The sequence below is a fragment of the Myxocyprinus asiaticus genome, chromosome 3 (genome assembly GCF_019703515.2).
Source record: "Myxocyprinus asiaticus isolate MX2 ecotype Aquarium Trade chromosome 3, UBuf_Myxa_2, whole genome shotgun sequence".
Lineage (NCBI taxonomy): Eukaryota > Metazoa > Chordata > Actinopteri > Cypriniformes > Catostomidae > Myxocyprinus > Myxocyprinus asiaticus.
In genome coordinates, this window is record NC_059346.1 from 37,844,135 (window position 1) to 37,858,773 (window position 14,639).

Consider the following 14,639-nt stretch of genomic DNA (forward strand, 5'->3'; position numbering starts at 1 on the left):
GATATGTCTTCCGACATGGTTGCTTAAGAAATGAGAAGCTACATACTGCATCAGTTAGGGTTAAAAGAATTGTTGCCCGCTGAAACATATTAATCACTGCAATAATGATCCAATCATAGGCTCTTAAGTATCAGCTTTTTTAAATCCAAACAGTGACTTTTTTTTTGGCCAGGCAGTGTATGAAGTGTTTACTAAAACACAGACATACATTACGTTTCACTGACCTTCAGTTTCATCATGGAGTCTTGGCTCATCTTGTCTCCTCTTGCTTCAGGTACATCATCTACACCAATCAACTTGGCTTTGTAGCGAACTCCATTCCCTTTGAACCTGGCTAGTAGGAACTCATCTGTTTTCTCTGGGCTTGCTGCAGCTGTGAAAAAAACAGATAAAAAAAAGAAAACAAAAACATTATATGTCTGAGTTTCTTTAGGCCTAGCGCCATAAGTCTCTTGAAGGTTGATAGTAGAACATTTTTAGCATTCTTTATATCAAATTCCTCTGGAAAAAAAATATTTAGGGCTCTGTTTTCATGAGTGCGTAAAACACAGTGCTAAGACTTTTTTTTTTTTTTGCAATGTCTAATCCAATTTTCGTGAGAGCGCTAATTCTAAGTGCAATTAGCTATTTTCCTGAAAAATAGGTTATTGCACTAAGACCTTTCCAAAGCAGGTCTGTTTGTAGGGCAAAGTCTAAACTTCCTGCATTTGCAGTTTGGAGATTCCAACAGCAGATGGTAATAAAGTTCATATCCAAACTTTGAAAATATAATGGACCATCAAAATTATGTCCATGACGATCACTGTTTTGCTGTTTTATGAAGCAAATATTTATGAAATTTGTATAAAAAAAATTTAGGTCATGGTTTATTTTTCAGTTATTATTATTTTGTTATATTTGTATTATTTTTCCACCTGTTGTCGTAGAGAGATTTTTTTTTTTATTATTATTAACAATGTTTATTGATTTCATTCAACAAATTAAATAAACATAACAGAAAATTCGGAATAAAATTATATAAAATTAAACCCTTCCCTCCGAACATTTCCTCTACACAAATACGCACCCCAGTGGTCATAAATATTTAGAAACTTAAAAAAAACAAAAAACACACACAACACAACAAACAAAAAACAAAAACATAAAAAGTACACTTTCAAAAAACAACAAAATTGCACGCACACATTTTAAACTACAGATCCATCTCCACTGCCCCTCCCCGAGAGCCTTCCAAAAAGGTGAAATATCTGCCCCATTTTTTATCAAATAAGCCCAGATTGCCCAGCCTTCTATATGACATCTCCTCAAATGCTGCTACCCTGCCCACCTCCGTGTACCACTCTCGAAATGAGGGCGCTCAAGCCAACTTCCATCCCCTAAGAATAACCCGTCTGCTGATCATAACACTGGCCAGGACCCAATTCTTTATGTATTTATCCCCTATATTAATGACCGCCCCATCGCCTAAAATACAGAGTCTGGGGCAAAATTAAATTTGAGTGCCCAATACGTCACACATAATACTCTGAACCCTCAACCAAAATTCTTGGATCTTAACACACCACCAAAAAACATGGGTTGTGTCCCCATCTTCTGATTGGCATCGCCAGCAGGTGGGTGTGTCTATTTAAGACCAAGCCTATACAATCTAGAGGGGGTCCAACAGAATCAATGTAAAATCTTAAATTGCATTAGGCACCCTTGCATCTCTAGATGTAGACTTGATGTTTTTTAGAATCCTAGCCCACACTCCCTCCTCCAATATTAAGTTTAAATCTTTCTCCCGTAATCTCTTGAGAGAAGCCGAAGCTCCGTCCCCCAGACTCTGTATTAGCAGGGAGTAATACACTGATGCCACATTACCTTTTTCAAAAGCAGTAATCGCCACTCCCGGTGTATCTGCTGCTTTAGGGGGGTGTGTGCTACTCCCAAAAATAGTACAGAGCAGGTGGCACAGTTGTAAATACCTAAAGAACTGAGACCTGGGAATCCCAAAATGTTGATCCATATTTTCAAAGGATCCCAACACTCCACTCTCAAAAAAGTCACAGAGCGTATTAACCTCCCTCACAATCCACTCTGTCCAGCAGAAAGGGGACTTATTAATACATAATTTTGGGTTCAGCCATATGCCCGAGGCCCCATTCAACTAAATGTCTGAATTAAACACTACCGAGTGCAAATGCGAGATAACGGGGTGTAACTTAACTTCTCCGGTTAGTTTGATAGAAAGGCTTTGTAATGCCGAAATAGGGGCAAGAACTTCCTGTTCAATACAAAACCAGGGAGGGGCTCTCTCAGGTGGAAGCGTCCATTGAGCCAAATGTCTGAGACCGAACGCATAATAATAAAAAAAAATCTTGGATAGGCCTAGCCCACCTTTGTCAATCGGCCTATGTAACTTACTGAAATGTAATCTGGGATGTTTACCATTCCAAATGAAGTACTTCGCTATGCTATCAAATTGCTTGAAATAAGAGAGGGGCACATCTATAGGGAGAGGCTGTAGCAGGTAGTTGAATTTTGGAATACAATTCATTTTGAGAACATTAACCTTCCCAGTCATAGATAAATGTAATGAAGCCAATCTACCCACATCGCTCAAACCTTTTTTATTAAAGGGTCAAAATTAACTCTAACTAAATCACACAAATTTGCTGGGAATAAAATACCCAAATACTTAATGCCCTGTTTGGGCTACTGGAAGACACCCGGCTGAAAAGCCGTTACCGGCCAGTACACTGTCAGAGCCAAAGCTTCGGATTTAGACCAATTCACTCTGTATCCTGAGAACTTAGAAAAGGAATTAATAATTCTGTGGAGGCAAGGCAGAGATCTAGTATGGTCGGAGATTAATAATAAAATATAATCTGCATCAAGCAAAAGCTTATGCGCCACACCTCCCGCCATCACCCCTGGAAAATCATCCTTCTTTCACGTAGAGAGATTTTTAAGTCACTGCAAAAGGGGCTGGTGGAAGAAGTTGGAGAGAGTAAAATGTTTGGATTTGGTATGATTTTTTTTTTTTACCACTTCATTATTTTGATTATATTTTTGTTTTGTTTGAAGTGTAATTTGAATTTAAAAATATTTTTGGTTACATTTTTGTTGTGTTTCAATAAATATTATTTTTCAAAATCGACCGGTAGAAGTGAAGTGTGTTCAGATCCAATCACTGTTAATCCTAGCCATAATTTGTGTCAGTATATGAAAATGATTAATAATATTTACATTCTCTATAATTTAACGGAGCATAAATCCAAATCCTGACGAGAACCACATTTTCCATGCGTATAAAAGGAGTGTGTCACTGTCAGAAATATGCCTGACATTCAAGCACACAGTTAATGCACAAAAGAAAGTCCATATTTTTATTCTTCTAAGTCATTGCATACAGTCCATTTACACTACCAACTTTATATGAATGTGCTCTGTCTCTGTATCGCTGGTGCTTGACAGGAAATTAAATTTATAATAAGATGCAAATGGTTCAATAACCAGAGAAGAACCTCCGAATTACAGTAAATTGCTCTTAACCCAGAACATTAGTGGGTATAATTTTGCCAAACCCACTTGCGCCAAGACTTAGTGCATTCTTGCATGAAAATACCAAAACTTGATGGCCATACCCACAGACTTTGCATGTATGACTTATGGCATAGCGCTGCACTTAGCACTCTTAAAACAGGGCCCTTTGTAATCTTTTTGGAAGCTTTTGCAAAACAGTGTATGTTGCCACAACCTTGTGTTCAAAGATTTGTAAAAGGAGGAATCATTTAATATTTACAGCCAAACAGCTTGATAAAACAGTTCAACTGTTTTGTTCACCTTGATCACCTTGAAGCATAGCACTGAAAAATATGTTGGGAACCCAAAGATGTGCTTCATGTGGTTAACTGGTTTGATTTGAGTCAAAAGTATTATTTAAAATGTCTGAATCAACATTGCTACATTAGGTTACACCAACTACACTAATTGCAAGGAATAAATCAGGTAGTAATAGATACTTGAAGTAACAATTTCAGGTTATTTTTTACACTGTGAAGACACATCAGACTTATTATTGTCACGTCATTCTTGTGTTTTCCACCCAAGGACTCTTACTTTGAAATTTATAAGAGACTCTTAGTTTGAAGTTTTGTGTCTTCCTCTTATGTCTGTCTTCCTATCCTTTGCTCTAATTGTATTCCAGGTGTTCCTTGTCTCCTTGTTAGCCCTATGGAATATATCCTCTTGTTCCTTGTTCCAGTGTCAGTTCTTGTTTGTGAGTAGTGCTTTAGTTACCAGCATACTACTGTTGAGTTTGTGTTACCTTCATATGATTCCTATGTTGTATCCCCTTATTTTGCTTTTAATTAAAGTTCTGCATTTGGATCCTCACTCTCTTGCCTCTTCCCTTCACAACCCTGACAATTATATGGTTATTTTATTTTTTTTATGGCTAAATGCTACTTCTAAACATTAGCAGAATAATAACTACCCACAGATTTCTCTCAAGTCATTTATGGACTGTGTTGCAGGTTGATTCTTTACTTGTACACGAAACAGTGAATTAAGTGCCCATTATGTAGGGCAGGACAAGCCCCTGTCATTTAACCATTTTATATTTATCGCTCCATATAATTAACTGATAACAGTTCACTACCAGCAAATGTTTTGTAAAAAACATGGCATCACAATTGCAGCTATTATTCTGTTTTTGAAAATCTCTAAATTCTCAGGTTTGTGAAATGATTCAATGACATAAATATGGGTGCTGAAGGGAATGATTGAAGCCATTCAGATGGACTGATGAGACCAGCTGACTGAGAGTCCGTGTTATCTCTAGCAGTGTTTAAGCCTCTGAATCTCGGAATCACTGGAAATGTAATACAAAATAGTGACTGCTCAATGGTGCAAAAAGACCCAAAGGACTTATTACAGTGAACATAAAGTGCGTCAGAGAGCCACTGATTTGCTTATGTGGTTTTATCTGTTCCTCCCAATCAATGTTTCAATATGTCTGTCTGGCTGAGTTTTAGCATTGAATTTGTGTTTTTTGGATTTGTGTCATGCTGATTTTTAAAGTTCATGAACGGTGTGTCTCAAACCGCCCTCTAGCTCCCTATGTCATGAATCAGTGTATCATGAACACAAAGTCGGGCATTGGCAAGGGTGTTCATCCACTAAACACTGGGACACTTACAGCATGACTCAATCACCTGCGACACCACAAGCTTGTGCATTAGCTGGTACTAATCAGCAACATCGCTATATAAATGACACTGTCATATATTTTCTTTGCAGATATACAAACGTCCACTGTTATTTTAAAAGATAAATGACCTAAAGAAATAAAAATATAAAGGAGTCTATTTTTAACCTTCTAAAAACTATAATATTCAAAAAATTGTTTTCCTTTCATTGTCATTATGGATAAAAGACATTACATATAACATTTCTTTTAAAGAGAAAATAAGGCTTTGACTTCATTGTTTTACACTTGTGCTCAGCTTCTAATGACTTGAAAGACTAAAGAAGACATGACGACATTTCTGGGAATTTTTAAGGAGCGAACGTTTCAGTGTGCGGGAACGATTTTGCGATTGTGACAGCCCTAGAAATAACCACCTCACTGATCACTGCCCTGACAACTGAACTACGGAGCTGATTGAGACGTGACTTCAGTCCTCCTCTCTTGGAAGCAACTTATCTCTTGTCTGTAAGTTGTTGTTCTTTCTTATGTTATATCCAGACTGATCTCATGAAATGTATGAGACAATGGCAACATTTTTGCAAACCAAAATTACATGCTTCATTACACATTTTGCTGCAGTTTCCCAGTGAATTGTCCAGTGGGGCGTGTCAAAAGCGAGTGAAATGGTGTCGTGTTTTTAAGGTGAATATTGGATGAATGTTTTAATGAGTAAAACGTACCTCCCTAACCCAAAACATTACCCTAAACCTAACCAATAGTGTCCTAAAAGATAAATGAGAGGTGAACCCTTAACCAACGCCTAAGCCTAACCGATAGTGTTTTATAAGCAAATCTGATGTGAAAAGCACATTTACTGAAGCAACCATGTCATTTTTTTTGTCACTTCTAAGGCACTGTACTTTCGCTGCACATTCACTCCGAGCGTCCTTGGCTGGGCTTGAAGCTGGGTCTCCGAGTCTACAGACCAACACTCCATGAGGTTAGCTACCGCAGAAGCTAATAATGTTGGAATATGTGTGTAAATATAGGCGGCTCTGTAATACAAGCGTTAAAATGTATCATTTTTTAAATAATGGTTAGAGTAAAAGTTTTTGAAATAACATAGCAGGGTGTGAGTAACACAGCGAAAAATAAGGGTTTATAAAGTCATCAACAGCCATAGTTTCCTTGATTTGTGTGAAAGTGAATAAAACGCACATGTTGTTGTAGCGCATCTAGTATTAATTTCACCAGGAAAATGCAGCAAAAAGTAGAAAGCAGCACGTAAAACTCAATTAGCAAAAATTTAGTTATAGTAATGTTCATTCTATGAGACTAGGTTGCTTATATCTAAATACCACTAACATTAATATTTAACTATATTTACCTAGAATTTATAACACTTCTCTCTAGAGTACTTAATTCTGATTGGTCAATTGTGGCATTCTGCAGGCAAATATTTTGGTATAATGACAGCTTAACTATATAAATGACCATCGTCTCAGTCAACCTACATAGCAGTGCTAGTTTCATTTCCCCTTTATCACTCTGCAGTCTCTTATTTCTCATATAATAAAAGTATTTAAACTCAAAACAATATTAAATGTCCATTCATTTGTTTATTTGGTAAGTACAATAGCTATGTAATATGCAGGATACTCTACAGTCAGCTGCTCATAATCACAAAATAAACAGCTTCAGATTGATACATGGCTCACCTGCTTACCTGGGTCTATCTTTTGTGGTATCTCTCTATCACTCTATCTAATTCTAACTGCCGTTTTTTTTTCTCTAGCCTTCATGTCTTAACTCATCCTCTCCAATCTTTCTCTCTGAATTCAAAACCAGAGCTCAGCTGACTATGTGGCAATGTCCCCTCTTGGCCAGTTGCACTGCTGAGATTGCAGAGGCAGAGAAAGAGGGAGTAATCCAGACGTGGAGAAACAAAAAAGAGACTGAGAGCAGTCTGGCGAAGGCCCAGGCCTCATTCCTGCTGTGGCCAAGCTGAGGGACAGCATTGACATTCATCTTATGAAGGGACTCAATAGGCTTGAGTTTTCTCCACTACAACCCCCACCCAACGTGTACATACAGTGTGATACCATTATATGTATTTGCTTAGTTTAGAGAGGCATTTGTTGTGTTGTGTTTCTGAGGGCTAACATAATTTATTTATATACACAGTTTTGAGCTAGTCTATTTCTAAAAAAAAAAAAGGTATCAAGATTAAAAGAAAATGGGGGTTGTAACCCTACACACTAATGTGTATCTAAGTGGCAACATGTCATTCACAGTTTAAGGGCTATGAAAGTAAAAGTTTGCCCAAAAATGAAACTTCATCACTTACCCTCATACAGTCCCTAACCCGCAAAGCCCGCAAGGCTTTTGTTCTTCGAAGGAACACAAAAGTAAACGTTAGGCAGAATGTTAGCCTCAGTCACCATTGACTAATTGTATGGAAATGCAATCAAAGTGAATGGTGACTGAGATTGTCGGTCCCTAACATTCTTCCTAACAGCTTTCCCAACAACACCTTTTGTGTTCTAAGGAAAGTAGAAAGTCATAAATATTTGGAAAAATTAGGGTGAGTAAATGATGTCAGATTTTCATTTGTGGGTGAACTGTCCAGTTAAGGTCTTACACAAGGGCTTTATTGCTGACTAGGGGTAAATACTGACAGAACTCTTGATATGAGGTGTGCTGAGATGTTGACAAGTGACAGCCTATTTAAACTTGCATGAAAATGCAGGTATCCTATGCCATGTCAATCTAAATCCAAGAATAGACTCAAAAGCCAAAGACACACATAGTAAAGGCCTATACATTAACTATAACGACGTGGCTGAATGTTCACACACGTGATGCTGTAGAAATATATTTTTGTTTCAATGTATAAAACATCACTATGAAAGACCTCCTTTAACCCAAGATGCCTCTCATCACCCAAATCACTGCTGGTTCCTCAGCATGACACTGTGGAAATCATTCTGCTTGTTTTCATGCTTGTGGAAAAGGCTCATCAATAGACATGTTGGAGAGTGCCTCGCAGTCGCAGCTGGAAGGTATTGTGGAAACAGAAACAGAACTCAAATGGAATCCATCACTAGTGCGCTCTGTTGGTATGAATGAGCTAGGCAAGACAAACAATACCACTGTGCACCAGGTTCCTAGAAAAATAAATCCAGAGAAATATTGGGTCAAAGAGGCCCCTGGAGTTCTAGATGGAGGATGTTAGTGTTCTGCAGGTGGCCATTTGCCAACTTTGTGCTGAGCTACATTACATGACATGGAACTTGATGAACTCAAGTGCTATTGAGAGGAGCTAGTGCTTTCAATTTTCAGAAATAACTTCATCAGCTCTAATAATTTGGCACATACTTGCTACTACTGTGTCAGCTTTGCATTCGGGTACCCCAAATAGTGAATAAAAGAGTAGTTCACTCAAAAATTAACATTTTATTCAGAATATTGTGGATTGACAGCCTCAGTCACCATTCAGTTTTTTCCATACAATGAAGATGAACGGTGACTGAGGCTGTCAGTCCCTAACAATCTGCAAAACATCTTCTTTTGTGTTCCACAGAAGAGAGTATGTCATACAAGAATGGAACAACATGAGAGTAAGTAAATTATGAGATAATGTAATTTTTGTGTCATTTTTTATCACCTTAAGATCAGATTAAAATGAATATTAGATCCAAAACTATCTTAAAAGCTTTTAGACTGTAAAATAGAGAGGTTAAGGATGTAAACATAAGCGCAATCTGTCTATTTCTGCTCCAAAAACTAAAGAGAAAAAAAGGTACTACAGTATATTCAGCTGGCTAAATGAGAACATTACACATGTGCACATTATAAATGCCCCCAGATGAGGAAGACATGAGGTTAACATTAAAATATATTCAAATATAAAAATGCCAGAAGACTTAATGCAATACCCTCTGAAACAAATCAAAAACCCTCTCATGCTTAACATTCCACCACTAAGATTAATGACAAAAAACAAAACAAAAAACTCACGTATACTGGAAAACTGAGAAACTCAAGTAAAGACATAACTATTAAATCATTTTTAGTGTTTCTACTGTAAATGTACAGTCAGAGAACAACATGGCTAACACCTTATACAAGACTGACCTTTAAATCAAGGATGAAATGGTCTGTTTTAACCAGCTCTTAACTCAATGTAAATTCTTAAATCAAAGCTCTATACAAGCAGCCTTTTCATCTGGGAAGGTGGCGAGCACAATAGAAGTATTTTCAGGCAAACTCTTATGAGGGCTTAGTCTCACTTCACAGAAAAGGTTCATTGCCTGTTTGTTGTGGATCAAGCCTGGTTTTTGTAGGTGCTCTGGGGACATGGGCACTGGGAGCACCTCCCACTCAGAGATTCACAGTAAAGCTGACCAGGAGACACTCACTATCCTCCTAATGACATGTTAGAAGACACAAGTAGGTCGCTCACACAAAGATGAAATTTCTTCTCAGTGTTTTGTACCTTCTTACAATAGTATACTGCAAAACCATTTATAATGGACCCACATGTTCTAAAATTTTGTAACCATCTGAAGCTTGAGGTTTAGAATGTATACTGACAAAGCAAGATTTAAGAAGTGCAGAGCGAGAGCCCCTGCCTTGTTACATACCCTTTTTCTTTTCTTTTTTGGAGGGTGTTTTAAAAGGTGCCTGCTCCACTGGGGGTGTGCTGGTTTCCACTTCTGTGGACATGTTGGGAGGCCAGCCTCGTGCAAACCTGGGGTGAAGACAGGATCGGGTACAGCACTCTTCAAGGTGTGCACCACAGCTTGACTCAGCAGTGGGCTGCACTCAGCAATGTCCACACTGGATAGGAAAATAGAGCGGGAAAGAAAGCAAAATAGGAAATAGACTTAGTAGAAGCTGGAAAGTTACAAATCCAAGAAAAATATTTAGTCTTAGATTCTTTCTATATTGTTCCGGTTTAGAGTCGCACGATTCTGGATAAATTGAGAATAACAAATTTTTTTTTTGTTGCATAGAATAAAGATCATGTTTCTGAAGATTTTTTTAAAAATAAAACCTGGACATAAGGGTGCTAAACAAAGTAACGTAATTTACTAGAGGTTCTGACAAAATGTTCTCTGTTTCAATCTATGCAAAAATGCAATAAAGTTGTAAATCAAATATATAGATAGATGGAATACATTACGAACGAAACGAATACATTATAAACCAAACAGCACCTTGTGATTATTGCAAAAAAAAAGAAGAAAAAAAAAAAGAAATCCTGTTAAAAAAACTTACATGCTAAGTAAAAAGCAAAATGAGCAGAAAAAAGCTTCATTAACAGTTCTATGTTAACTTGGAATTGCACTTGTAAGCAAATATGCAATAAACACAATAAATGTTATTTTAAAACAATGAGGCCTTCAGTGATTCTCTTGTAAAAATTGCTTCAAGCTTGTAAAGGAATTATTCAATAGCCAGTAATGTTACACCGGCAGCATCTGCTATCTCTCTTGAACGCCACCAGAGGTCGCCATCTCCAGAGTACTAACCCTTCCTTCATGAACTACATTTCCCATAACCCTCTGCTCAGACTGATTACTCACCCACCTGTTTCACATTATCTCTGTCTATTTAAGTTCCCTATTTACACACATACAATGCGAAGTCTTGTTCTGCCTAGTCTGCAGTTCTGAACATTATTTACCATTACTGTTTTCACTGTGTTTTGACTCCTGCTTTTTCATTGTATTTCCCAGCCTGCTTGTGTGTTTTTGGACCTATTGCCTGTTTACTGGATTACCCCTCTGTCTCTTGGATTTACTTGGTTTGCCTTTCTTGGACTGTCTTCTTGTGTACCGAACCCTTGCCTGCTTTTTTTTTACCCTTTGATTTGCTACTTTGTTGTACCGTTTATACTTTTATTAAACTGCATATGGATCTTAACATTACTGCCCTGGTGTCTTCGCTACAGAAGACTTCGCCCAACCTAGATCCACCAGCCTTCCAACAGTTACACGAGCTTGTTACAATGCAAGCAGCAATGCTTACCAGTCACCATCAGCAGCTGTGCAAGCTCACCTCTATCACGGAAGAAAACTTTAAATCCGTGCAGCCAAAACCGCAAGTATCTCCGTTGGGGGTTTCCACTAGCAACTCTGCCAGCAGCACATCGCACTCTAAAGCTGTTGTTAATCCTCGACACTTGCTTCCTGAGAAGTTTGACGGATCACACAGTAAATGTTGAGGATTTCTCTTGCAATGTGAGCTTTTTCTCTCTCAACTACCTCAAATGTATCCCAACGATGAAGCTCGTGTTTCCTTTATTGTATCACTGCTGTCAGGAAAGGCACTAGACTGGGCTACTGCAGTATGGAGTCATGAGAACATTTTAAAATGCTTTTTGTCTCACTTCCTAGCTTGTTTACGGGAGGTTTTTGAACACTCTGAGGGTGGTAAGGACCCGGGTGAACTTCTATTGTGTTTAAAACAGGGGAAGAGATCTGCTGAATTCTCTTTATCCTTTCGCACTCTAGCAGCACAAACTGTGTGGGTAGAGGACACTTTGAAACTGTTCTGTCAGGGGTTAAATCCTGATCTTCAAGCTGAACTAGCATGTCGTGATGAGGGGAGATTGCTTGATGAATATCAAATTAGCCATGCACCTGGATAACCTGATCAAAGCCCTTCGTCCAGTCAGCCCTCTATAGACACTTCACTCTGACATCGCTACAACCAGTTATCATGAGCCCATGCAAGTGGGTCTTTCTTCTCTCTCCTCCTAGGAAGGGGGACGCGGCGGTGAGTTTGGAACTTTCAAACCTAATTCATATCGAACAGTTTGAAGTTTCTGTTACTCTGCATGTGTTAAATAATGAACATAATGTATCTGCCATTTTAGATTCTGGGGCTGCAGGTAACTTTATTGACCTGGGTCTCGCCACGAATCTAAATCTATCTTTTGTCCCCTGTGTCCCTCCTTTACATGTATCAGCGCTAGATGGACAACCTCTGGGCTCTGGCAAGATTCAACAGATCACCCGACCATTCGTCTTCAAGTTGGACTCCTATATCATGAGGAGATTCAATTCCTAGTCACTCACTCTCCTAAGAACCTGATTGTTCTTGGCCTGCCATGGCTGAGACTTCACAACCCTGAAATCTCATGGAAAGATGGACAAATCACTCGTTGGAGTGCTTCCTGTTTCCAGTCTTGCCTCAACCTTCCTGAACCCATCTCTCTCCCTCCTGTAAGCACCATGACTATCCTCACTGAGAAGGAGAAGTCGATCCTGCCACATTATTATTCGGATCTCCAGGAGGCATTCAGCAAATCAAAGGCTACGCAACTTATTCCTCACTATTCCTGTGACTGTGCCATTGACCTTCTGCCGGGCACCTCTCCTCCACGTGGACGAATATACCCCTTATCTGCACCTGAAACTAAAGCTATGGAGGAGTACATATCGGAGTCCCTAGAAAGAGGGTTTATTTGACCATCCACTTCTCCAGCTTCTGCTGGTTTCTTCTTTGTAGGAAAGAAGAATGGGGGCCTTCGTCCATGCATTGACTACCGAGGCCTGAATACAGTCACCATCAAATATCGCTATCCTCTCCCTCTGGTACCAGCAGCATTAGAGCAGTTACGATGCGCCAAAATCTTCTCCAAACTGGATTTTCATAACGCCTACAATTTAATCCGCATTCGGGAGGGGGATGAATGGAAGACTGCCTTTTCTACACACACTGGCCACTACGAATACCAGGTGATGCCTTTCGGACTTTCCAACAGTCCATCTGTCTTTCATGCCTATGTAAATGACATTTTTCATGATCTTATTGGCAAATGGGTTATTGTCTATATCGATGACATTCTACCCTTCTTCCCTTGATGAACATGTTCAACACGTCAGAGTGGTGCTCAACCACCTCGTTCAACATCAACTGTATGCCCAAATGGAGAAATGTGAGTTTCACCAATCTACCATCTCTTTCCTGGGGAATGTCATCTCCCCTGAGGGGGTCACCATGGACTCTTCTAAGATGCAAGCCGTGCTGCAATGGCCACTGCCTGTGTCTGTCAAAGAACTACAGTGCTTCCTTGGTTTTGCCAATTTCTACAGACGTTTCATCTGAGGTTTCAGCTCGGTGGCTGCTCCACTCACCTCACTGCTCTGAGGAAAGCTCTGAAACTAATCTGGACACCTTCTGCTCATCAAGCCTCCGATGACCTCAAATGATGCTTTACGACTGCACCCATTCTCCATCATCCAGACCCCACTCGACCCTTTGTGCTGGAAGTGGACACCTCTGATTCAGGAGTTGGTGCAGTACTCTCAACGACAAGGATCTCCCGCCAAACTCCATCCCTGTGCCTTCTACTCACGCAAGTTGTCAGCTGCTGAAAGAAATTACGACGTTGGCAACCGTGAATTGTTGGCCATGAAAGTGGCTTTTGAGGAGTGGAGACATTGGTTAGAGGGAGCTCGTCATCCTTTCCGGGTGATCACGGATCATTGCAACCTGGAATACATCCAATCTGCTAAGCTTCTAAATCCTCGTCAAGCTCGATGGTCGATATTCTTCTCCAGGTTTGATTTTACCATAATCTTTTGACCTGGCTCCAAGAATACCAAAGCTGATGCCCTGTCCCGCATTTATGAGTCCACTACTTGCAACAACCCTGTGACTTCGATAATCCCACCAACCCTCACTGTCGCTCCCATACAATGGAACATTATGGCAGACATCACGCCAAGCTCGGAACCAAGAACCCACTCCCACTGACTGCCCTCCTGATAAGGTCTTTGTTCCCAGATCCTTACACAACAGATTTCTTCAGTTGGTACATGACTCGGCCTGCTCCGGACATCCAGGCGCACAAGCTACTTGCAGGTAAGTTCAAAACCGGTTTTGGTGGGAGAACCTAGCGACAATCGCTGCAAATGCTGGGCCAGTCCATAAATATTACAATTCACAATTCAAAGAGTAGCTAAGCACACTGTTGAATCTTATGGCAATTTTGACTTAAAGGAATGTTCCAAGTTCAATACAAGTTAAGCTCAATCTGTAGCATTTGTGTCATAAGACTGATTACCATAAAATGAATTTGACTTGCCCTTCCTTTTCTTTAAAAAACAAAACAAAACAAAAATCTGGGTTAGGGTGAGGCACTAACAATGGAAGTGAATGGGCCAATACATGAATGTTAATATATTCACTATTTCAAAAGAATAGCCACAAGACATAAACATTATACATGTAAACTTAATTTTAGTGTGATAAAATCACTTACTAACCTTATCGGGTTAAAATTTATTCAAATTTAAGGTAAACCCTTAAATCCCTGATTTTATTGCACTAAAATCATGTTAACATTTATAATATTTATGTCTTGTGGCTATACTTTTGAATCTGTGTGTATTTTAACGTTTATGGATTAGCCTCATTCACTTCCATTGTAAGTGCATTAATGTAA

At 39.2% G+C, this 14,639-nt stretch overlaps 1 protein-coding gene across 2 annotated transcripts in view; it reads right to left on the reverse strand.

Moving 5' to 3' along the window:
• LOC127424536 (disabled homolog 2-like) overlaps positions 1–14,639 on the reverse strand; it is a 46,504-nt gene that overhangs the window by 19,060 nt on the left and 12,805 nt on the right. Inside the window, exons 2-3 of one of the 2 annotated variants that reach the window (XM_051669869.1) lie at positions 9,823–10,018; positions 225–373 (exon numbers count right to left, since the gene is read on the reverse strand). In XM_051669869.1, the coding sequence (XP_051525829.1) occupies positions 225–373; positions 9,823–9,904 (231 nt within the window). In that variant the 5' untranslated portion in view covers positions 9,905–10,018. Of the gene's footprint in view, positions 1–224; positions 374–9,822; positions 10,019–14,639 lie in introns of those variants that run through there. The other variant, XM_051669889.1, reaches the window with a different exon arrangement.